Raw genomic sequence first — 27,531 nt, 5'->3', positions numbered from 1 at the left:
AAACTTTGTAACTAATTCAACAGTTCATAGCATAAATACACGTCAAAAAAATTACTTTCATACTCCATCGGCAAGTCTATCGTGCTATCAAAAAGGAGTGCGTTATATGGCAGTAAACATTTTTAATAACCTCCCTATCGATATAAAAAATGAAACTCAAAACATAAAATTATTTAGGGCCAAATTAAAGAAGTACCTAATTTCTCACGCCTTTTATTCTGTAGGTGAATTCATGACATTCAATAACACTTCATGAAATTGATACTAAAACTATGTGTTGTACTAGTAGACTATATTGTAAATCTCGTCTGTATATATTTCATCTAGACTGTGACTATAAATTAAGATTTTATAATAGTATTAAGTTTTTTGACTTGTTCCGTATTCTAGCTGTAAGCATGTATGAATACCATGGAATGTTAATAAATACAATACAATACAATTATTTTCAGTGTAAAGTTCATGGTTGTGATAAAAATCTAACAAGATGTAATTTATACATTCTTTATTAGTCATATGCAGTGCTGTAGTTGAAAAAAAAATTTACTGGAACTCTGCTATTTCAGAAGTCCCAACTTGCTTTATCAGTCGTTTCCTGTATCAGTGGTGGCTGGTGAGGCATTCTGGTGGTGATGCCAAAAATGAAAAAAGGTCTTACGCAAATTACCCTGGTGAAACTGACAATCGCAGCTCACGTTTGCATTATGTTAAATAAAACACATTAATTAAACCAGCTATTTTACCAGGTGTATAGTTAATAATGCATCTAGTAACAGTTACAATAACATTTCCGAAACTAATAACGAAATTTACAGATACAGATAATGCAAAACTTTCACAGTATTGTTAGTCAAATACAAATCAATTTTATAACTAATAAAATTACTGGCAAAAACACACGAGATAAACAGTGATATAAATAATAAACGAACACGTTTGCATTTCATTTAACAGGCCGATGAATCCTAGGCAGCGGCCTGAGTAACACATGTTCATGTCCTGCATAGATCTCATGTATCGTTAACAAAAGCATCAACACTATAGCAACAGTGTAGCGATATTTAGTTGCCGCAAAATAAAACAAATATCACACAACATTAACAAACAGTGTTACATAATATGAAAAAAATATTTATCTTTCTAAAAAGAACCATGACTATCCCTGCCTTCAATATAGTTAAACGGATAATACTTTACACATTCAAATCCAAGTTATGTGCATTAGTTTTGAATTGGCAACATTACATTAACATTTGGCGCGGAACTTTAACTTGTGTTTTCGTGCAAGTCTGCGGTTGATGATTTCTGCCTAAAGTCTCCAACAACCCTGCCATCTAGCGAAATTTCTGCATTACTGTGCTCTAGCGGGCGGAATATTAACTACTGAGTCAAACTGAATTCGGCTCAAAGTCTGCCATAAGAAACGTACATAAACTAGAATCAGTAGCCTTTTGTACAGTGTTATATGGACGTACTGAGTGCCACACAGAAGTAGCTCCAAAGTTCGGAAAAACGTTGCAAGAGTGCGTCCCGATCTGTGCGCGCGCTCGTTCAGATGAAATACGAATAAAAGTGTAGAAATAAACTATTACAACTGCTTTTTAGGATATTATTTTTTGTTTATTTCATTGGCGGTGCCATGGCACACTGGCACTACCCCAAAAGCCGCCCCTGTCCTGTATTATTTATACTGGAACTGTGGAACTCTAATATTATTTTTACTGGAACTGCATTCTAGTGCATTCCAACCCAACTATAGCACTGGTCATATGAAATGTAAAAATTAATAGGCCTACTGTTGTAACATCAAATAGCCTATGCAAAGAAAGACAAATCAGTATAATGGAATTTTGACTGTAATGACATCGTTTAAAATTTAAAATGAACTACTACTATTGATGAGCTATAACTAATAAGATAGAGCAAATAGAAAACGATAATAGAAATTCTGTAATGTTTAAAATTCACATAAAACATGCCATATTTTGACTTTATGAAAATTCAGATAAAAATGTTATTATTAAATAATATTTTTAGCTTTAGTACAATCATTAATACAATATGGTATAACAAAATTGGGGTTGAGTACCATCATCTGTACTTAATCCATTAATTTTAATACACAGAAGATTAATAAAAATTTGTTGGGTAATCCATATTTTTGGTTAGACAAATTTTTATTAAACTTCTATGTATTAAAATTAATGGATTAAGTACAGATGATGGTACTCCACCCCAATTTATTATACCATATTGTATTAATGATTGTAGTAAAGCTAAAAATATTATTCTCAATGCCTCCTTAATGATAAAATTTCGAAGTACTATGAATTTATAAATTGTCTTTCTTATACTTGTACACATAAAATCAATTTGTTTATCCCAACGTAATTGTGCTTTTTGTGAACATGAAGGGTACATTTTTGTCTTATTTAGGGGTAGTTCAGCACCTTTCTTTGCAAGGAGATCAACAGCTTTGGAAAATAAAATGTTGAAGATTATGACGTACTTTATATACATTTTTTATGCATGCTTAACTGTAGGCCTACTGGCTATACGAGGGGTAGTCATAAAGTTTTAATTATCACCTCGAAAAAATGAAGCTGCGACCATGAAACTTGGTGATGGTGTTAGTCAATTTCTACATATTCACCCTTCAATGCGACACATTTTTCCCAACGATGGATGACTTGACGGAGGCCTTGGTTGTAGAAGTCTGCATTTTGGCTGTTCAGGAAACGTTCCACCTCAAAAATGACCTTGTTGTCATTCTGGAAATGCCTGCCACGCAATGGTTTCTTCATCCGAGGAAAGAGGAAGAAGTCACTGGGTGCCATATCAGGAGAATACAGGGAGTGGAAACATGTGGATTCACCACCGCCGAAAAAGGCGAAGGTGATGCTGAGTGTTTTTTGGGACATCCAAGGTGTGGTGCTGACAGATTATGCTCAGAAGGGGCAAACCATCACAGGAGCATACTACCGAAATCTCCTGACGAGATTACGAGAGGCTATCAAGACGAAGCATCGCGGGAAGCTGTCCAAGGGGGTCCTTTTCCTTCATGACAATGCCCCAGCTCATTCTGCACAGGACACAGTCACACATGCTGCTTCTTTAGGCTATCAAATTTTGCCTCACTCCCCGTATTCTCCTGGTATGGCACCCAGTGACTTCTTCCTCTTTCCTCGGATGAAGAAACCATTGCGTGGCAGGCATTTCCAGAATGACGATGAGGTGATTTTTGAGGTGGAACGTTTCCTGAACAGCCTAAATGCAGACTTCCACAACCAAGGCCTCCGTCAAGTCATTCATCATTGGGAAAAATGTGTCGCGTTGAAGGGTGAATATGTAGAGAAGGACTAACACCATCACCAAGTTTCATGGTCGCAGTTTCATTTTTTCGAGGTGATAATTAAAACTTTATGACTACCCCTTATATATGCACTACATACAAACTTGGAATGTGATATCCTTTGTTGTCCCAAGTGGAGGCCAAACGTTGTCTAACTCCACCTTCCAGGAGTAGCATCAAACTTTTACTTCATATGTAGGATTTGAAACTATGAAAGAATAAAATCTTGACAAGTGATGAGGTGTTAAAACAATTCATAACTGAAGAAAACTGCAGTAGACCTACAAGCAACTACAAATCTGTGTGCATTTTAAAATACAACAAAAGATTCCTAAATGGTTTAAGTAGAATGACATGATGACAAAGACCATTTTGTTGTTGTTTTCTAATGCCAGGCGTTTGACAATAAAGCCATTTGACCTCTTGCACTCCAATATTTTTCAAAGATATTGTCATAGCCAGCCACTGAAGCACAGATTTTGAGGTGTTCCGAATCCATTTCTTGGTTTGAGTTGCACAATGGGCAGTTAGGGGACTGATATATTCCAATTCTATGCAGGTGTTTGGCCAAACAATCATGGCCTGTTGCCAATCTAAATGCAGCTACAGACGATTTTCGTGGTAAATCGGGAATTAACTGTGGATTTTGATGCAGAGAGTTCCATTTTTTCCCTTGGGATTGTGCTATCAAATTTTGTTTGTTGAAGTCTAAGTATGTAGATTTAATAAATCTTTTCACAGAGTAATATTTAGATTTAGTAACAGGTCTGTAAGTAGCAGTGCTGCCCTTCTTTGCTAAAGCATCCGCATTCTCGTTTCCCAGGATTCCACAATGGGATGGTATCCATTGGAATACAATTCTTTTATTGAGTGATATTAATTGAGAGAGCATTTTAGTTATTTCTGCTGTTTGAGATGAAGGTGTGTGTTTAGAGACTATTGATAGAATAGCTGCTTTGGAGTCTGACAATATAACTGCATTCCTAAATTTATTGATGTGGCATAGAAGATTCCTGAGACTTTCACTTATTGCAATGATTTCACCATCAAAACTTGTTGTTCCATACCCAAGACATCTATAAAGTGAGAAGAGACAGCACGTAGCACCTGCACCAGCACCTTGTTCTCTGGAGATCAAGGATCCGTCGGTGTATAAATGAAGCCAGTTTTGTGGAGTGTATCTAATATTAATTGTCTCTAAAGACAATTGTTTCAGTATTTCATTGTTTACTTCTGATTTCAGTATATCTTCTGTTAAATTTAGATTATATTCTATATTTAATAGAGTTAAAGAGTTTGGTTTAATTTGTAAGTTTTCTTTTAAATTCGGGATATTGATTTTCTGTTTTAATTCTTGAACAATGGATATGAAACTTTTTTGAGTTTTCAATCTACAGAGAGGACTGTTTGAATGCCAATTGTTTCCTGGTAATCTAACAAGTTTTTCATATTGAATCAGTGCTTTTTCTTCTATTGTCATTTTGATGCTGTTAATATTAGTGAGGAATCTCATAGAATCTATTGGAGTTGTTTTGATTCCACCAGTAATGAGTCTGAGAGCTTGGTTTTGAACATATTATATTTCGTTTATGAAAGGTGAAGTAATTAAAATTTCTCCGCAGTATGTCAGCGCTGGCTGTATAAACATTTTATATGTAGTGTTCAAAGTATTCCTAGAGCATCCCCATTTCTTTCCTGCTAGTCTTTTTAGAAGGGAGAATCTTTTAAGCTTTTTCAGAAATGTATTTCAAATGGTTGCTCCATGTTAACTTACTATCGAAAATAACTCCAAGATATTTGGATTCATAAGTCGTAGGAAGTTGTTGGCCAGTGTATTGGATATTGAATTCTCTTTCTTTTTTACCGAGTGAAAATAGTTGGTAGTTACTTTTGCTTAAATTGAGTGTCATCAAATTTGATGTATAAAGACCATTTTGTGGACTATTACATATCAGTGTCCATCATTTTATTTTGTGTAATAAATTTCTACCTTTTTCTTTATCAGGATTAGAATTAGAATACGAGAAACGAGAACCAAATGGATTAAATTTCATCAAAGTCCATGCTCCTTTGGAAGTCTTGCGCCGTTACAGTGAAATCCTTAAACTACGGATGCCAATGAAAGAGGTAATATTTTATACTGTTTATATACTAGTTTTAATTACATAATTTTTTGTTAGTTTTGAGTACCATTAAATTCAATAATTATGACAGCCATTGCTGATGCAGCATTTTTAATGGAACATAGTAAATTGTAATTAAATCCAGGGTCCTTAACTGCTTTCCTTCACATTTTATTTTCATGTAGTTTGTGTTTATGAAGAAATAAAAATTGAAAACATGTGGCATGAAAGAAATTTAGTGTGTCTGTATCTGTAGGAGGATTAGTTGCTGAACATTGTGGCATTTTCATTTTCTGTTTGATACAAAAAATGACGACGATAAAATTATTTTATATGAAACTGAGGAATTAATATTTATGTTAAGCTAAGGTTTGGCTATGGCGATCTTTGCCGACGATCATCGCTGGCGATCTTCGTTGGGATTCTGTCCCGTTGATTTGAATGTGCATTGTTTCTTTACGGCGATGAACGTCAACGAACGTCGCTGGGCTCGACAACCATCGTCGGCGTTTGCCTTGGAGGCAGAAACCTGGCGATCATCGCCGAGAAACCAATTGTAAAATTACAGTAGGTGATGAATTAAATCATAAATTAATAACATGTGATTTATACATCATACATGTCATAATGGCGGTAAAACAGAAATCTTTCTGCAGTTTCTCCACTAATGAAGACGAGATACTAACTGATTAAACACAAATCCCTGTTCGACATGAGCCAAAAAGAAGAACCAACGTAAACAGTAACAAATCTATATTTTGCAACAACCAGAACTGTTAAAACAATTGAGTAAAGTGATTCATAATTGAAGGATACACACAATGCGGCAGATTTAGCTACTGAAGCAAAGTTTGAGTGTGAAATAGTAACTGAAGTGGAATTCCGAGCAAAGGAGAGAAGTGCAACAACCTCCTTCTTACATTGTTTTTTTATTTGTAACATTATGTCCTAAATAAATGCTCCTAAATGAAAAAAATAACTTTGTAAAAAGTAAAAATAAAGTGTTTATATCATTGGTTTTTACCTTAAAGTTATGCTTATCTTTCAGCTGGGCTCATTGGTTTGTGAATAAATTTTGTGGGTAATTTTACAGTATCATTTTCAATTGAACTTAAGACAAAATGAAATTGTTTGGGAGAAAGTCTGAAATATTCCTTAAATTGGTGGGTTCATTTTCAAGATGTCTTAATATCAGTGAATTAAAAGACCCTTCTGTATATCTATTTCTAAACATGGCATTAACTACTTTAAAGATCCGTACTTGTTTTTCAAGGCAAAACTTATATTATAACGTTATCATATTGTCATCCTTACATCAGCTGATTAGACATGGTCAACTATATAAAACAATTTACTATCCACCTACCAAGTTCACCGGTAAAGAAACCACTCTCTGATGATGACCGCTGGCGATTTCAATCGTCGGCGATGCTCGTTCGATGAAGATCATTGTAGCCAAACCGTAGCTTTAATTGTGAATAAGCTACCCAGTTTTGTTTCATTCCTATGAAAGACTGTCCTTTATCTCGCAAAGTCAGTGGAAAATAAATTTCAGATACTCCAATGCACTTATTGTAATAAATATTGTAATTTTATTGGTGCTGTAGATATATGCAGCATCAGTAGTACCTATATCTGGAGGTCTGTGGTTCAGACAATTAAAACTAACATTGTTAGTAGTATAGTCTATGTTCTGTTTATATATTTTTTGTGATAAACTTGACATTTTTCATTGTAACTTTCTGTTTCTTTTCTCGGTTATTTGAGAATTCTTAAGCATATCATTTTGCGTATTTCTTGCAGTGTTTAAAAATCTAAAAATAGTATGTTAATTAACTACTAAAATATGAAAAATATTAATAAGCAGAACATTTCAAATGTGTATTCTGTCTCTAAATCGTTAAATGGAAATAATTAATTCGTTATTAGAATTATTTATGCCATTGACTCGTGAAATGAAGTACAATAAAAATCATTTGCTAATTTAATTGTTTTGTTTCACAAACGAAAGCTGGAATGACATAACACAATGAGGTAGTACAGAGTATGAATGAATGATATAGTCAGAGCATGTATTATGCATGAAAGTTCACAAGTCAATGGTCAATAAAATTTAGAAAATTTAGAAGTCAGTGTCCTGATGTGTATGACCTCTATAACTTTACTACAAAACCATAATTAACAACTCATTGGGCATCTACAGACGGCTAGAGGAATGTCCGAGGTAAAACCAGAAAGTAATATTTATCTGCAACTATGATAAATATTTCTTATGTAAATAAAATAATTTTTCTCTTTTTTACTAACACAAATTGCTACATGTTTGAATACATTTTATTAATACTTGCATGATATAAATGTACTCATCACTATTATAGAATAAAAAAAAGTTGATAAAATCTGTGGTTGTGAAGGAAAACAAGAGAAGTTCATTACATAAACATTTGCCCAAGAAATATATTTACTGAATAACTTTATGATATCTTTATTGTGTTAACTTTTGCAATTACCTGAAGTCTAGGCTGCAGACAATGAAGGATACCACTTCAAAACTAGTCAGCCAGGTAATTGCAAAAGTTAACATAGTGCTTGGACAATGCCCTAAAGGCGAGCTGCTGATCAATGCTAGACATCATCGTGTACGACATGCTTTGGCGACATCGTTAAAAAATTTAAATTGGGAGATTCATGAAGAAGTACATTGTGTATCATCAGATGGTTCTTTTAGACTGGCAGACATTGTTGCTATTAACGGACACTTAAAACGGGCTCTTGTTCTTGACCCTACTATCAGTTTCGAAAGAAACCTAAATCAGGCCACCGAGGTTGATATTGAGAAGAAGTCCATATATGAACCTTGTCTGCCGTATCTTTCTCAAAAGTACAACGTCCCTCTTAAACAATGGTCCGTCATTGGTTTGCTGTTTGGCAGTAGAGGTTCAATCACAAAATTCACATGGAATTATCTTAAGGAACTTCACATTCCTTTTGATTATGTAATGTCTATTCATATAAATATTATCAAGGATTCTCTTCAAATATTACATCATCATCTCTATTTCAATTAATCCACTTATATTTGCCTTCAACAATTAACTTTCTCTTTTCTTTAATGTATCACATCACATTATATTGTACATGTTTATTGTATTCAGGACCCTTGTGGTCACTCAAATTCTTTGAGCTGATGTCTATAATTTAGAAATATATATAAAGTTATTTAGTGATTATAAGTTTCAAAAGAGTGTATCGAACAATGAATAATGATATATTTACGTTTGGCAGCTATTCCCCTATCATTTTTAGAAACATATCAACTCTCATTTATCTAACTAGTCATAAGTCATAATAGTAGTGTACTAGCATCTAAGGTGCTTTCTGTTTTTTTTTTTTCTGTAGTCGTACTTTTATTGCTGCTTAAAGTATTTTGTATTCAGTTTTGAAGGTCCCAGAAAGTCTGTGCTTGCATAATGTATATCTTATCGATGAATTTCCTTATCAAATGGGGGAATTGGCGATTATGTATTATTTGATAAATGAAGCGTTGGGCCGAATAACGGTCCATGTTACAATCTGCTAACTGTGCAGGAGGAACAAAAATGTTACATCGTAATTCCACTCATATATTTACTATCGGACAGGCAACATAGACCGTTAATCCATCAAAATGTTTTGTACACAAAGCGAAGTATACGATTGTATGTTATTAAAAGTCATATTACACATCATAAAAGTTTGTAACATTTTTAAAACCACAAAACCACTGGGGAATACAGACAATAAACTGTTTTATACCATCAAAATATTATGAAATATACAAAATCAATAAAAAGGTTAAATTATAAACAAAATGATTATGCCATTTAGTTTAAATGCTATAATGTGTATTAATACGAATTAAAACCATGTAATTTATTAAAGTTACACTCAATGTCATATTATGAATAAACATACAATATTTATCAAATAATAACACTATTATTAGAAAATAGCTGCAATATTGACATGTAGGGACACCATTAAATTAATGATAGTTGTAACAATAACAAATGAATAAAGAAAATTAAATATTACAGTTGAGAAATTGTTGGGGAATGGAATTTGAACCCCGGTCCCCAATATTCAGTATCCATCAGTGGCGTAGCATGAAATTTTGAGCAGGGGAAGCTAACTCAAATTGTCTTCCATGTACATATGAGATAACATATTGGAACAATATAGTCTTAAAATAAATAGTAGTAAATGTCAAGTCAGCAGTCCGAAGATTGGTTGGAACCTCGTAAGTAATACCATTAAGGCATCACCTCAAATGGTACATAGTAAAATATGATTTCATGGTTTACACATAGGCTATCTCTAACAAACAGACACGTATAGGTATAATTTAACATTAACTTACCCCCTGTCATATTTAGAGAAATCACAATATTAACGGTCAATAAATACAGTATTAGTAATTACGTAAGTTATGCGTCTATCTTGGTTGTGTCCTTCATTGATAGCAAGGGAGTTGGTCGTTTGTTTTTTAAATCACACTTTTGTTCATAAGTCACTCTTGATAATGGAATTGTCCTAAAAATTCAAGTAAATTAGTGTCAGCAACAGTTATTTCACTCATTATTTATTATATCAGCCACATTGCACACTAACACTTCAACTAAACACAACTCACGAAAGGGATACCTTGGAAACTAAATTCTTTTCAATGTTAAAGCTAGCTTCTTGCGAGCAGGGTAGTTTTGTTAGAAAGAGATGGAAAATCTGCGGGTAGGGTTACACAGAAGAATGAGGGGATTGGAAGCTGGTGTGTGCAGGCTTCATGTTTACTGCTGCATCACAAATCATCCTGAGCTGCTGCATCACAATATTTAACACGTAAATATAAATTGTATTAAAATTAATAAATAATTTTGTTCATAAACTGCAGGTTTGTTATGAAATTATTAACTGGGGAAGCTGAGCTTTTTAGCTTACATTGACGCTACGCCACTGGTATCCATCCCAACAGATGGCTTATCTGTTAAGTATAAATTTTATTAATAATGAAGGCAATAACAATCACAGTTTTTAAATGCTGACTGTAAGAAAGTAATACATTTTAAACAGATCCTTTCTGAAATCGAGAGCAAGCTGTGAACACATCTCTTTATAAGAATTTCCACAAATCTGTTCCTGAAACGAAATACCTTGATAAACTACAGTGGCAAAACACAACATAGACCAATTAACACTAGTTAAAGTATAAATTAACTAATAAAATACTGCAAAAATAACAGACAGAAACTTACATTACTTGGAGGATCTTTCGCACTAACTTGCGACTTCGTCTTCCCTGTTGTGTACTGAAGATCACTATATTAATTACTCTGGATCCGTTTTTTTTTTTTTTAAGCTGGTCAATATCTACCATAGAAATCGACATTGTCTTGCAGTCGTCCATTTTATGTAATAATCAACCGAAATCTAATACACAGAGTTCAAATACTCAGTATTCGTAAAGAGAACAAACTCCTATGCAGTAACTCCTGATACGATGTAAACAACTGGATACGCTAGAAGTGACTAGTGACATAGACCGTTGCTCCAACCAAGAAATTCATGGTTGTAACTCGTGTAGAAGCGCCTCTGATACAGATATTGAAAAACAATTTTTGTGACAGCTGTGTAAGACTATACAGAGCATTATTCCATTAAAAATTCGATTTTCAAAAATTATAATATAGACTGTTATTTGGCGCAACGCTTCAAATGTTGACATTAGCTGTTTTACAGTCTTCATGGACTAGTAGTTGCAATGCTTGCTTATAAACTAACCAAATTGAGAATCAGCTGAGAAAAACGGAAAAAAAAATCTCCTTAAGGAGAGAAATTAAGTTGGAGGTCCCATGTCACACTAAGTTTCTAACATTTAACATCCTGTATAGGTTTAATTCTTTTGCACAGAAATTACAGTATAAGGATTGGATAATAATGCCATTAACATTTTTATATCAGCACTATTTTACAGTATCAAATATTACTGATAACTAAAATAGAATATACATTTTTTACTTCATCAATAGAGTAAGTATCATAATGCTGTAAAATATCGATTTTGATATTTTTTTTTGCTGAAGTACACTTTTTCAACACCTCTGATGCTCAAAAAGTATTTTTGGGCAAGCTGTATATCCATCTGTCTGTGTACAACAATTTTTTCTATACTATTGGAGGGATTTTGTTCATATTCATTATCTACGAGTCAATTTGTCTGGAAATAATACACATGAAATATGATAATTGTAATAAAAAATTAGTACCTCCTAATTAGAAATCAAAAACAGACAATGACACTTCACTTCAAGAATTGGAATGCATTTTCCTTCGTGATTTTTTGTAACAAATTAGATGGTGAAGTTAGTATAGACTGGGAAACGAAATTTAAGATGTAAACTTATATGTTAAACTGTTATACAGGTTGAGTAAAAATTATGGAACACTGCTTGTAACTATTCTGTTTTTAATTTTGTGAAGAAACACTATACATTGTTCATTTCAAAACTTTCCACTTTGAATAATTTTATATGTGTTGGGAACACGATTTTGAGGAAGAGTTTGTCGACTTAGCTTTCAAGGTGAAAGTTTAAAACCATTGCTGATTGAATTTTCTATTCCAACTCTTCACCTCCACCTCTGTTTTTTAATTTCAAATTACTTTAGCTGCTTTGAAAGGATTAATTGCTCTAATGAAGTAGAAAGTAAGTTCATTAGCTCTTTTACTTTTTGGTAATACTTATCTTGCTCTAAAACTGGTATATTTCTACTAATCTACTGCTACTTACAGACCTGTTACTAAATCTACGTATTACTCTGTGAAAAGATTTATTAAATCTACATATTTAGACTTCAACAAACAAAATTTAATAACACAATCCCAAGGGAAAAAATGGAACTCTCTGCATCAAAATCCACAGTTAATTCCCGATTTACCACGAAAATCGTCTGTAGCTGCATTTAGATTGGCAACAGGCCATGATTGTTTGGCCAAACACCTGCATAGAATTGGAATATATTAGTCCCCTAACTGCCCATTGTGCAACTCAAACCAAAAAATGGATTCGGAACACCTCAAAATCTGTGCTTCAGTGGCTGGTCATGATAATATCTTTGAAAAATATTGGAGTGCAAGAGGTCAAATGACTTCATTGTCAAATGCCTGGCATTAGAAAACAACAACAAATGTATTTGCAGCTCTGTATTTTTGTAGGAGTTTCAAACAAAATCAGTGGTTCATTGAACTTGTAATCATATTTATATGTTTAAAGTACACCTTATCCTTTGTGGTGAGAAGAGTTCTAAAATAAATAAACGTATCATTACAGAGAATAAGGGGACCATTAATTAAATAATCGTAGATTAAAGATAGCCAAAAACAGTTGAATACCAGTAACAGTGGTTCTTTCATGTGACTAATCATGGCGAATCTTGCAAAAAGGGAACGAATTGAAATACTGATGATGATTGGCTGTAGTGGTAGAAACAGCACTTAAAAAGAAGTTTGATTTCAAATAAAGTATTTCCATGTTTTATTAAAATTACTATATTTCAAGTACAGCTTTCCCAGATAAATTGAATTGTAAATAGTAAATATATGAACAAAAATGTTGTTGTTTTCTGATGCCGGGTTTTTGACAGTAAAGCCATTTAACCTCTTGCACTTCAATATTTTTCAAATATATTGTCATGGTCAGCCACTGAAGCACAGATTTTGAGGTGTTCCGAATCCATTCTTGGTTTGAGTTGCACAATGGGCAGTTAAGGGATTGATATATTCCAATTCTATGCAGGTGCTTGGCCAAACAATCATGGCCTGTTGCCAATCTAATTGCAGCTACAGACGATTTTCGTGGTAAATCGGGAATTAACTGTGGATTTTGATGCAGAGAGTTCCATTTTTTCCCTTGAGAACAAAATATAAAAGAAATTATTATTGCTGTACACAGACTGCATGCTCAAAATCATCTTTTCTGTATCAGGGATGTCGAAAATTTGTATTTCGCGAAAATCTCTAAATCGTAGTATCTATAGTCGCGACGCTGTTATTCCCGGCATGACTCCTCCTCTTTGCTTACGTCTTAGGAAGTGAAGGCTCTATAAAGTCTAGGTAGGTAGTATCGTCCTCCATTTTAGTTCTTTCGTTGCCGAGCTACCATACGAGGAATCTATTTGCCACACCGTTAAACATTATCATGTCGTAGCTCCTATGATAATAAATCAAACGCACTGTAATTGAGCAAATTATTGAGCAGCAAATAACGTCCTCGTGTGCTTTCTGCGAACGCCAACGAAAGAGCCAAAATGGCGGGCGATTATATTAAGTATTTATTGAGCCTTAAGAAATGAATAACGTCTTCCTCAGCAAATCACAAGACACACACGTTTAAATGTAGCCGACCTGCAATGTGATTGGCTGCCGGAAATTAGAGCGACGGGACTATACTTTCTATTTTATACAGAGTGTTCCCAAGTCAGTTTACCGAAATTTAGTGTCTATATGGAAAATAGCCCATTCGGTAAACTGACTTAATGGAACATTCGGTACTTGAACGAGTATAATGAGAAGCAAAAATAGTTTATTTCAACAATTGTCTCAATATTTCATTTGCGTCAGTGTTTGTATATGTATTTTTTAAATTCCATTTTATGTCTGCTGCTGAATAATGTATGCATGTTAAGTGTTCATATATCATTGTGTTGTTAATTCTCTTGTGTATTCTTTTGACCTTTAGGAACTATGTAGAGTTCAGAAGGACAACAAAATGAATCCTCTATTACATGCTACAATGTACCTGTCTCAGAAGGTATCTAAATATTTGTGTGGGTTTTCTAGTGGTGGTAGGGTGTGTTTGTAGCAGACTGCACTAAGCCTCTCATACCCATTTATTGGCTGATGGCTAATAAATACATCATTAATGTTTCTAGTAAATCCTCCATTACAATTATTCACATTAGCATAGATATTGCATTGTTATGAAGCATTTGATGATAGGCTGAAACCCTGTAGAAGGTGACAGAGTTTCAAGGGCGATGAAAATAATTAGCATGAATCCCTTTGGGTAAGAAGTGAAGTCGGAAGTTCAGAAGCACAGATTCATGGCACGTTAAGGAACCTTTCCCTGAATGAGAGAACTCCAGGCAAACTTTACAGGCCATCTCCCTCATATAAAAATTACATTCTGCTTGTAATCAACCTCGTTTACCATCTTATCATAAAAGGTCTACAAATGCTGCCAACTTGGAAATATGGAATTCCACAAAGTCCAGGAAATTCTTAATTTAAAATATTTGAAGGAACTGGAAATCAAGGACATTAAACTCTAAACCAGAACTCATACTGTACTACAATAAAGAATATCTAACTTCTTAGTGCTAGGGAAATTTATTCGCGAAGTTGGCATGATAAGTACACAGTTAACTTCCATAAACTTCTTAACTTTCGGGTGGGGGGGAAGTTTCAAATAGTAAATGATGCTGTGGTATTCGTAGTCTCTATTTTTATGGTTACTTCCATCTGTCACTGGTCTGTGCTCAGCAGATCTTAATGTGAAAATATACATTTTTGCAAAATTTGATATTCGAAAATAAAGCTAATAACATTTTCTATGTATCTATTGTATATTGTGGAATATTACATTTTTTGCGTGACTAAATTTCCGTCATTTAGATGTTTAATAATCTCACAAATGAATTTCTACAGAGAGTTTCATATTTCATAACTATGTTTTCAATACAGGATGAGAGAAAATGATATTAGTAAAAAATTTGCAATTCTAAAGTACATACCCACAATTTTTTCTGTTCCAATCAGGGTTTATTTCTGGTTGAATCATTTTTATAATTGATTATTTAACAACAAATAGCTGAAAGACTGGCCATCAGTTGTTATATTATTTCCAAAGATTGTAATACTAAATCTGAATCTTCAAGTTTAATAATTTGAGACAAATCAGAGAAACAATTTAATTAAGAATCAATATCGAAACAATGATGGATGTTCAGGTTTTTGTAAGAACTTTTGAAACAAAAAATTTATTCATTTCTGAACATAAAACACAGATCACACAAAACATGGTAATGATAAATTACAAAATACTGTACGTACTTGGAAGACTGACCATTGCTTGATAAAGAGGGGGAGAAGCGAGCATTGAGTGACTTCCACCAATTTTGGAGTAGACACCGATGCACTTGAACTGCCAACATAGAAAACAAAAAATAACCACCTGTTCAAAAGCACCACACTCAATCGCTTTCACCTTCATCTTCACGGGGATAATAAAATCCTAAACTAACCTAACCTAACCTGTCACTAAAATTCCAAAATAACCTAACTTATCACAGATTCGCCTATACAACGCATAAAAAGCCTAAGCTATCCTAACCTAACCTTTCACAGTTTCGTATATGCAAAGCATAATAAAAGCCTAAACTAACCTAACCTAACTTGTCACTAAAATTCTAACCTAACCTAGCCTAACTTGTCACATATTTGCCTATACAAGGCATAACAAAACCCTAAACTACCATAGGCTAACCTAACCTGTCATAACACTCCATTTTCTTACCTCAACATACTTTCCGGAGGTATGAAAATGGCCGAATTTCTATCCTGCTGGAACATTGCAAACTAGCATGATACATTCGTAATGTCTTGTAAGTTATGTTGGTATGACATGTAAGACGGCTGAAGATGCATATCCGCAATAGGAAAAAAAGTCACTCAATGCTCGTTTAACCAAAGAGGGGTTGAGAGCATAAACAATTTTATATTTTGATAGTTGAAATTTGAGTATTTACCCAAGGGGACCAATTGACCGACTTAATGTACAGACTAACCATATTGTGACTGAAAAACATTCGTCCTTTATTAAGAATTATAATAAAATTCACAGTCCACCGCTGTGAGTAACAATTAGCATGCTTAACTGTGAAATGCACGAGCCCAGATTCAAATCCTGGTTGGGACAAGTTACCTGGTTGAGGTTTTTTCCGGGGTTTTCTCTCAACCCAATAAGAGCATATGCTGGGTAACTCAGCTCTGGACCCTGGACTCATTTTGCCGGCATTATCACCTTCATCTCACTCAGATGCTAGATAACCATAGCAGTTGGAAAAGCATCGTAAAATAACAATTAAAAAATTAATAAAATATAAATTAAATTCATATCATTCTGAATAATAAAGCTTTCTCAAAATCAATAGAATATGGTATTATCTTCAAAAGTTCCATTCTGTGCGTTGTGAAACCTGTAATTTTAGCCTAGAGCCTCGTCTCTTGTACCTAGTTTACAGTAGCAGGTTAATTTAAAATTGTATTGCCATTGTCTGTGCAAGATATCGCTATGTTCTTTTTTTTTTCTCTCTCTCTCTTTCTTTGCTTTTGTTTCTGTATGTATGCTTATTTGCTTGCTTGCTTATGGAACATTTCATTTTTGCTGTTTATAATTCTTTTCTGCTTAAAAAATGCATTTCTTTGGTATATGGAACGAATTTAATCGTAGTACAGCTTTGTAAAATTTATCCCAATTAGAACTCGAGTAGTTTCTTACATCTTTTTCGTGTCTACGAATTAACATTACATTTTACTTTTGTTCATTGTGTCTTAGAAACAGTAGAATCAAACGGAAATAGCAAGAAGTATTAAATCTCAAAGTGAAGTTCTTAGGAAATAAGTTCCTGGATTTTTAGAATAGATGGTCTTCATTGCAAAGTTTCTTTTATCATTCCATACTGTCACCTGCTGTGCTCTTAACTCCTGGAATTTTTAATTCGATCACTTAATAAAATTATATTGCCTCATGTTATTTTGTGGTAAGAAGTTGGTTTCTATCTCCTATTACATATAGATGTAAGTCTTGTAGCAATCTCTTAATTTTAAAACAAAGATTGAAGATATTTATTTATGATAAAAGTATTAAAAATTACATTATATTTTGTGAGTAAGAATATTTACGAAATTAATCCACATGTGAAGTAAAGGATATCTACGAATAAAATAAAATCAGTGATCAGAAATAAAATCATTTTTAATGTGTGTGTCATACACTATTCTTTTAGACAGTGTTCATCTGTATTGATATGGAGACAATTCCTCAGACTTTTCCACTGCTGTATTCCCCCTCTTTGTAATAGTGAAATTTTATCACATATTATTGTGTGACATCTATTGGGAAACAATTGAAATTTGGCTTAAACAGTTGACAATCAGTGTTAAAAGTATGTTTAGCAGTGAAATTGTATCACATTATTTATTATTAATCAGGTTGCTGTTGTGTGACATCTAGTGGGAAACAATTGACATTTGGCTTAAACAGTTGACAATCAGTGTTAAAAGTATGTTTAGCACACTATCATATAATAGCCAATTTTTAACACATTGTTTAGTGTTAAAAGAACTACTGAGGAACAATCGCCACCATAAAGTGAGAAGCTCCATTGCAACCACTCTTCGGAAGGCAAAGTGGGAGGTTTACAAAGAAGTGCACTGCTTGGCTGAGAATGGGTCTACGAGAAGAGCAGACATTATAGCCATCGATCGCCGGAATCAAAGAAGCCTCATTCTTGACCCCACTGTCCGTTTTGAGAAGGATGATCAACAAGCCAATAATGTTAACGATGAAAAGAAGTCTATTTACAACCCATGTATTCCTCACTTCAGTGAGAGATACAAAATGAATATTAATACATGGGAAGTGAAAGGACTTCTTTTTGGCGCTAGGGGAACTTCATTTAAGTTAACCGAAACCATTCTCCTTTCTCTTAAATTTTCTATTGAGGACATTAACAAAATTTGTCTAATGGTACAGAGAGATTCATTATCCATTTTACACAATCACTTGTATAATACTATGTAATTTTTTTCTTCACTGCATTTCATTACTCTTCAATGTATTTTCATCTCATGTTTCTCCGAAATCAAATTGTACGTTATTTTTAAATTTATCATTGTTTCGTAATCTCTCCGCAATCATATTGTATTTTTCATTTAACCTCTGCTTTGTATTCTGGATCCTAGTTGTCAGCCGTAGATTTCGGCCAGATGTCCCAAATACTAAAATACTGTAGAAAGTAGTTTCTAAGTCATGTATGCATCTTGTATTAGTTTTTAGTAGTACTAAAGGAGTTTTTACTTGTGTTTAATAATGATGATCCAGTTGTTATTAATATTATGCATGTAAATTAAGCACTCTATAGAACTGTGCTAATTGCTTTCAGCTTTGTTTTCTGAAAAGGAAGGGTTATCATTTAAAGTTTTAAACATTCTATCTCCTTAAAATAGAAAAATATTGGTGATGTCAGTACCTCTAAAATTTGTTGACGTTACAGCACCAATCAGTAACTTTAAAAGTAAGATACAGTAACTTTAAAAATACGTGGAATCAAAGTGAAGAAATAATTTCGCGTATGCAGAAAAAATATTAAACTGATTACATTTATTATTATTATTATTATTATTATTATTATTATTATTATTATTATTATTTTATTATTATTATTATTATTATTATTATTATTATTATTATTATTATTATTATTACCACCTCTATGCGTTACTAAAGGTTATACCTTTCATGTTTCTTTTTATTTCATATTCTCTTTTTATTTTTGCATTGTTTGTCACTTAGTCTTTCCTAATTATTATTCTGATTCATCTGGCTTTTTTTGTTGTTCTTTGTTTGTTTGTATGTTTCTTTCTTTCTTTCTTTCCTTCTTTCTTTCTTTCTTTCTTTCTTTCTTTCTTTCTTTCTTTCACTTTTTCTTATTTTTTTACTTCTACATACATCTTGATTACACAACTTTTAACACTTTATCACTTCGGAAAACATATTATTTGTCTTTCTTTACTTCATATGTACTGTATATGTTTAATCAACAGTCGAAAGACTGCCTGGAACCTCATAGGTGACACCAATAAAGCATCACTCATGAGGCAACTAGGCCAGGAAATAATGGAGTAGGTTGGCCAGTTCCTTTTCCCCTGCATTACATACATCGCTGATTAGCTACATATTTCACTAATCATATTTCAGATGTATAAACAATTCTTCTTCCTCTGACACATATCGTCAAGTGAGATGTACTGCATGATAATAATGTACATGTCAGACAAAACGTCAATAAAAGGACTTTTCGAAAAACAATCTAATCAATCAATCTTAATGTATCCAGCTGTTTGCTGACAACATAAAGTCCACTATAGTCCACTGTAGTCTATTCAGTTGTTGTTTTTCACGAGAAATGATGGGTATTTTGAAAAAAACAATCTAAAAAAGAATGAAATTATTGTCAAATATTCTGGTATAGTCTAGTTTGAAATAATTAATTTCAAAATTTAAAAGTGTTTAAATTACTTTAAAGACATTTTTAAATCTTATTTCTTTTCAGCATAGCAAGGCTAACCCCTTAACATTAGTTTATGGGTGCCATTCAGTCGGTAAAGTAGTTATTTGTTTGATTGTGTGTGATAGATCCCTGCACTGCATGATGTCCACGAGAAGACGTACTCACTGTTTGATGAAGTGAACACCTTTGCAGATCGTCTCCTGGCAAACTTCTATGTCGACACTAAAGTATTTCCAGCCAAGGGTCACCGCTTCACTGCAGTATATAGTAGAGACAAGGAATATTTGTACGTTTTTGCAGCAATAACTTATGATAACTAGATCATTGTTATGTAAATCATTCTCTTTTTGTTATTGCCCTTGTTTCTGTCGTTCTTGCCTTTTTTCTGTCTATATATATTGTTGGATGTATCTTAGAGTAGTTTGTTTCAGGTTACTTTCGAAAAACTTCATTTTGTAAATTTTAGAGGTATTGATAGAGGTTGAGTCAAACCTAAGGGGCCGGCCGTCTCTCAGAACTGTTTTGCGTAACTAGTGAATTATTTATTTAAGGAAATGGAAAGAATCCTCCTGTATTTCAGAGCAGTTGCTCAATTGTCTTCCACTACATTCTGTACATATGATGTAGCAATGTATGAAATTCTGTTACAGTACCGTATTTGGCGTGTATAATGCTTTTTCTTATCGAGAACGAAACCTGTTTCTCGACACTTATTAAATAATGTAAGAACACAATCTTTCGATAGTTGTGTAGCCTCTAGAAAGCACCTCCGATACTTGCTTGAACACAATTCGTACGATTTATTCTTCAGTAGATAGTAGATATTATGTTTCAACGAGGAAAATGCGCTGCTGTACTGTATATCTAATTACTGTTATGTTTAAAAATATATCTCAATGCAGTTGATATAGCTCACGCAAGAAACGATTACCGAAAAGCAATGATGGTGTTGCTGTCCTGTTTTGACGTGTATGTAGGCACGCCAAGGGGACGAGAGGTGTGGGCCGATGGAAGTACTGTCTCTTCCAAGAAGATGAACAAATGAGGACATCGCTGTGGAAATAAAGAACGTAGCAAGAGAAAAATTCGAAGCTAATTAAACACGCAACGTATGTTTATGAATGAAATAATAATACTGTGCAATACAAGATACGTATTCACGTGCAATGGAACAACTAAAGTCGTAATGTAACTATCACAATGCAAGATTGATTCTATCGATGTCATTTCTCTTCCAACTGTACTCTTGAATATCATTCAAGCTATCTCGTGACCTTTCCTGTCACCCGCTCTTCCTTGTCGCATTGTTTCATTCGCATTCCTTCCATCGGCATTCCCTGCTTGCGAGACCTATACAGCTAAGTGCGAGTGTGATGCAGTAACTGATAAGAAGAACCCAAACATTGTGTTTTGGTCTGGCAGTCTTACCGAGCTGCGAGATTCCTGTATGGCAGTTAGTTTGTTGAGTTTTCCCGACCTCATGTACCCAGTACTGCAGAACTTCATATTGCTGCAACATGTGTATAGAAAGTAATGAAAGACATTTTCACTAGTGTTGGGCTATGGGAATATTCCTGCAGAAAGAAATTTATGCGGAAATTTTCCCACATGATTTTTGGGAATATTCCCAGACTATGAATTTTTTTACTATTCCCGTTCTTAATTTTCTTTATTTTGGCAAATGCTACAAGTTACAACCCAAGGGAAACAGAATGTAGCGAGTATGGACAATAAGCACATTATTATTCCCGCATTCCACCAGGAGATTATATTGAACTGTTGATCCTGTTGTCTTGCTTAGCAATGGATGAGTTGGTTATCTGGAAGAAGCAATTTTACAGAGTTACACATTTGAAAACACAATGCAATCATTTATCAGGTTTAGATTCATGGACAGTTCCATTCGTAATGGAATCACCTATTTGACAGAATGATCTACACGTTTAGAAATAGTGCAGGTGCAGAGGATAAGTATAGTGGATGTGCAAATACAAGAATGTTAAGTTGCTCACGTGGTCACTTTTAGAAGGGAATATATGAGATTTTATTTTCCCGACATTTAGAAAAAAAGCTGCAGACTGTGTGGGATCTGGGTTATGTGTAGTGACATCGATAGATGATGGATGGATGGATGGGTGGGTGGGTGGGTGAGTGGGTGGGTGGATTCGTTTCATAATATTCTTACATTTGCTTTATAGCATAGAATAAAGAACATGTCCAATTCTTACGTTTAACATATAAAATGCGAATATGAAATATATACAGAATTAATACCTTAATAACAATAATATTTTATACAATGCAATATGTTTACCATTTAATAGTATTAAAATATTTACACAGTACTGCGAAATGTCAAGAATTCATCTACAGAATAGAAAGTGTGAGATATTAAGTAATTTTTTAGTTTTACCTTAAATAATGCAGGGTTTTGGCTGATTCTTAATGTCTTTAGGAAGACTATCGAACATTTTTTATCGCCATGTAACGTACTCTCCTTTGATAGCATGATAAATTTGATGATGGCGTATGAAAATCATTCTTTCTGCGGGTATTTATACTATGTATGGCTGAATTATTTGGAAAATTTTCTGTATTACATAAGAGGAAATTTATTAAAGAGTATATGTATTGATTTTTTTAAAAATAATCTACATGATTCTCTAGCCTTTGCTCCAACTATTATTCTAATGGCTCTTTTTTGTAATAAGAATATATTTTTACTATCTACAGAATTTCCCCAAAATATTATTCCATAGGACATAATGGAATGAAAATAGGCAAAATATATTGTCTTTAAGATACTGCTGTTTAGAAATTGTTGTAACAACCTAATTGCGAAGCATGCTGAGCTAAGTTTGGGGGTTATTTCTTTGATATGATTTTTCCAATTTATTGTATTATTAATATGCAAACCAAGAAATTTGGTTGTTGATGTTTCTAGTAGAGGTATATTGTTGATAGTTGTGTCCAATGTTTCAGAGATTAAATTTGAAGTGGCTTTAAATTGAATTATGTTAGTTTTATTAATGTTTAATACTAGTTTATTTGTTGTAAACCAGTCATAAATTTTAAGGAGAATTGTTTCTGTTTTATATTTGAATGTGGCAAAGTTCTTGTCTGTAATTATGATACTTGTGTCATCTCCAAATAGTATAGGATAACCTATTCCTTTTATTATGGGGCCAAGGTCATTGATAAAAATTAGAAAAAGAAGAGGCCCTAATATAGATCCTTGTGGGACCCCTGTATGAACATTTCCCTATGTTGAAGTAGATATAAAGGAGTTATTAAATGCATTGATTTCCACTTTTTGTTTTCTGTTCAGGAGATATGACTCAAACCACTGATGTGCTATGCCTTTAATACCATAGTATTCTAATTTTTGTAGTAGAATTTTATGGTTAATACAATCAAAAGCTTTGGAGAGATCACAGAATATCCCTCCTACTTGTAATTTTTTATTAATAGCTTCCAGAATTTTATTAGTTAAATTAAATGTCGCTTGCTCAGTTGATTTATTCTTTCTGAATCCAAATTGTTCCGGAATGAGAATGTTGTATCTATCAAGATGATGATATACTCTCTCATATATAACTTTTTCGAAGACCTTTGAGAAGACTGGTAGAAGGGATATGGGCCTGTAGTTTTCGGGCGAGGTTCTGTCCCCTTTCTTGAATAAAGGAATAACAACTGAATATTTCAGTCGCTCTGGAAATACACCATTAAACATTGAAAAGTTACATAAATAAGACAGGGGCTTGGCTATTATTTGTGAACCGGCTTTTAATATTTTACTAGTAATTTCATCATATCCCAAGGAATTTTTAGACTTTAATTGCTTTAGAATTGTAGGCCTAATTATTTCTCGTGAATTTGTTGGAAAAATTTGAATATTTGGGAAAGTTACAGGAATAGATATTTTCAAACAATCGATGGCATTATTATTATTATTATTATTATTATTATTATTATTATTATTATTATTATTATTATTATTATTATTATTCTGTGGGATGTTTAGGCTATCAGTTATTGAGAGAAAATGATTGTTGAATAGAAAATGATTGTTGTGTACACATGTGGTACATAGTTATTATAAAACAATCATTTTCAGTGTTCTAGCAGATACATGCTAGTTATTGAATCTAAGCTCAGTGGGTTTAAATCATTCCAAGGGCAATGGATTTTAAAGGGTGATAAAAGTGAAGTGTTACTGAATGTTAAAGAGTGCGTCTAGAGGAGTGTACAGCAAATCTCATTCTTGTATTCATATACCATAGTTTTGTCAAAATAAATCTTTGAAGATGTTTACTAATTGCGATACACAGTGTACAAAATACTGCTGATATTACGAAATATAAGCCATAAAGTGAAAACTATTCATTTTATACATTCATATGACTTGAAATACGAAAATTTGTCATAAAATGTAAAATTATTAAAATTAATTTAAGTCATTTATTTTAATATTTTTAAATTTATTAGTGAATTTGAATACTATTATAGTCACAATCATGCCATGGTATGAAAGAAAAATTTCACAACCTCGAGCGGGAATCGAACCTGCGACTTCCTGTTTTCCGGTCAGGCGCTCTACCACTGAGCTATCGAGTTCATCTCACGCCAAAGGCTTGGAATTATCCTTTCATACTGGCGACTCTGTTATAGAGTATTGTCCATAGCATCTGATCTAGTCAGCACTGCTTATGGGTTGAAAGAAACTTTTACAAATGTAATCTTCACTCGATAGCTCAGTGGTAGAGCACCTGACTGGAGAACAGGAAGTCGCAGGTTCGATTCCCGCTCGAGGTTGTAAAATTTTTCTTTCATACCATGGCATGATTGTGACTATAATAATATTCAAATTCATTAATATGTCACATCAACGGACGTGTATACGTCACCAAACATCGTAAGATGAAGATTACATTTGTAAATTTATTAGTCTTTGGTTTGTTTTTTTTTTTTTTACCAGATTTGACATACATTCCGAGGGTTTCTTCACACCGGCTATACATTCTCGCATTGTACAGTTCATCTTGGATAGGCAGAGGTTCTCAGAAGATCAAAATGACGACTTCGCATTTGGTATTGAACGACTCATCAATGAGTGGGTGTACACTGCAGCTTATCCTCTACATGATGTAAGTAATTCCTCGTCAAAGTGTGATCTATACAGCTCGTGTCATTCTTATTACAGTCACTCACGTCATCTTAGTTTTAGTTTTTCATTGTTACATAGTTCTTCCGATTTTTAATGAACCATCAGCTTAGCAATTCAATCTTTTATTCTCTATCTAACAATTTATTTAATTTTCGTTTCCAGCTTTTTTTGTTCCGTTAGATTAGTAACTAAGTCTTCGAGCCATATCAAAACTGGAAATGCCATAATTTTATGGGTATAAAATTTCAGCTTGTTTTCTTTCCTTTACTATATATTCGACCTTTTTTAATTTGTGCCGATTAATTTGTAGTACTGTTAAATTATTAACCACAGTAACTGAAGCTCATGACATATTTCTTAATTAGGTCTTACACCTAAGCTATTACGATGGTCTAATGACTAGAGCCTTGGACTTACAGTCCTCTGGATCCAGGCATACCCCTGATTTATAACTTGTGTTGGGCAAGCCCATGATCCAGGTAACAAAGAGGTTTTCTCCAGGAGTTGTGGCATCCCAACAAATCTCCATCATTTCGTCTCATTGCGGGTGTAGCCTAGACCAGCCTCCTATGGCACAGCCTGGGAAATGACTCTGTCTGTAAATTCGTCTACACAACTGGCTTCATATGAGTGAATGACGAACAAGCCAAGTACCCACCATTAGTATATAACATTATCGTCATCCTTCCATGTATTGGGCCTAGTGGCCCGTTACGGTCTTTTGCCAATGTTTTGCCAAGGATATCTTGCCCACAGGACGATAATTCAACATTTGGCATCAAATTCTAGATCAAAGCATTCTGTTTACATGTGATTTCCAATTTTGGTGTCATTTTGTAGGTAATCTACGATTGGTTTAATCTTTAGTTCCTTCATAATGTTGCAATTTCTCATCCATTTTTGTGTCTCCTAATGTACACTTCATATCTTTCAGTTCTGCTGCAGTTAATCACTGTATATCAATACTATGAGCTGTCCAGGCCTCACTTATTATATATATATATATAATAATCGTCATCATCGAAACAAGTATAAGGCCCAAGGGCTGTTACAGTCACAGTGATCATCTCCTGGGGATTGTAGATCCAGAGTGCCAGTTCTCAAGTTAAATTTATTTAAAGTTAAGATGTCAGACATGTGCATTGTTGTATTTAATATTACATATTTTGTGATGTGTTTATTTATTTTTCCAAGTTAATAGATATGATGAGCATGTAGTTACAGTTATTCACCACCAGTCACGCTAGTGATGCTAAGCTAACATGTTGTCATAGCCCTATTAACACACAATTCCCTTACTGTACATAGGCGGAGTTATAAAGGGGCATGGGGGGGGGGGCACCGCCCTCTCAAACTTATCTGAACTCTCTTTTTTCTATTAACGTTAGAAAATATTCAATTCAAAAGATCTTTCTTTCTTTTGTTTATGATTAATTTTCTGTGCTTAAATTGACGAATTAATGTCTTCAGACCATGTGTCTGGACTGTAATATTCATTTTAAATTTCTGAATGTTTAAGAATTCCTATACCTCATTTGAGGAATGGAAGCACTGTAATGTTTCTTTTGCAATAGCCTGTACTCAAGTGTTAGAAGTCTGCAGATGTTCAGGCCGACACTTGAAGATGTATGAATAACATACTGCACAATAATGCAGAAAAAAAGAAAAGTGATCCCGGTATATTGTGTAAACTTAAAGACGAGATTAAATAAAATAATTAGAGTTTATATTTCATATATATTTGATATCTTCAGGAAGGTAAGCTTCATATAAAAAAGTTTCTGTTAGCACTGTTACGTAGTTTTATTGATGTATGCATGTGTTCCTGTACGAGAGAGAAAAAGAGGGAGATTGTTTTAAGTTATGCCCTATTATAATTTGTAGTAGACCTACTACCCTATACAACTCGGTCCAAAACATCGCGGATATGGATGTAACAGTGTAAGAAACATGCCCCCAGAAAATACCTTCATTAAATGGTTATATTTCAATATACTGTACCACGGTCAAGCTGTAACGGGGAGAGGAGGTAAATGATGTCCCCCATAACCCCGTTTTATGGGGATCCTATGGGTTTACTTTGCCCCCATAAGCAAACGGTTCTCTCTCTGCCTGTATTACTGTATGAATAGGCTACTTATACTGTGCTACTACTACCACTACGTGGAAACTTTGTATTTCTTTCGTTTATATAGTTTTCTTTCTTTCGAACAGGGAGAATTGAGAGTGCCAGGCAGTATGCGAAATAAACTGTACAGTGAGTGGGCAGCAGTGAAGAAGTGGTACAGATACCAACCGCTTGATTATGTAAAGGAATATTTTGGAGTGAAGATAGGTCTCTATTTTGCGTGGCTTGGATTCTACACACACATACTCCTGCCTCCTTCAATTGTCGGAGTCATCTGCTTCATTTACAGTTGCTTGACACTTCACACTGATCAGCCCAGGTATGGAAAACGTTAAGCTGAACTATGTAAAATTATAATTTAAAGCCCACATTTCTCAGA

The 27,531-nt window shown here is 33.7% G+C and overlaps 1 protein-coding gene across 2 annotated transcripts in view; it reads left to right on the top strand.

Moving 5' to 3' along the window:
- The window catches only part of LOC138701964 (anoctamin-5-like), a 73,353-nt gene that overhangs the window by 1,532 nt on the left and 44,290 nt on the right, over window positions 1-27,531 (top strand). The window contains exons 4-8 of one of the 2 annotated variants that reach the window (XM_069829368.1): window positions 5,358-5,479; window positions 14,244-14,315; window positions 19,983-20,143; window positions 24,836-25,004; window positions 27,239-27,471. In XM_069829368.1, coding sequence (XP_069685469.1) covers window positions 5,358-5,479; window positions 14,244-14,315; window positions 19,983-20,143; window positions 24,836-25,004; window positions 27,239-27,471 — 757 coding nt within the window. The remainder of the gene's footprint in view (window positions 1-5,357; window positions 5,480-14,243; window positions 14,316-19,982; window positions 20,144-24,835; window positions 25,005-27,238; window positions 27,472-27,531) is intronic. The other variant, XM_069829369.1, reaches the window with a different exon arrangement.

This window comes from Periplaneta americana, chromosome 6, assembly GCF_040183065.1.
Source record: "Periplaneta americana isolate PAMFEO1 chromosome 6, P.americana_PAMFEO1_priV1, whole genome shotgun sequence".
NCBI classification, from domain to species: Eukaryota; Metazoa; Arthropoda; class Insecta; order Blattodea; family Blattidae; genus Periplaneta; species Periplaneta americana.
Note: the sequence above shows the minus strand (reverse complement) of the source record. Positions and strands in the feature narration are given on the sequence as shown.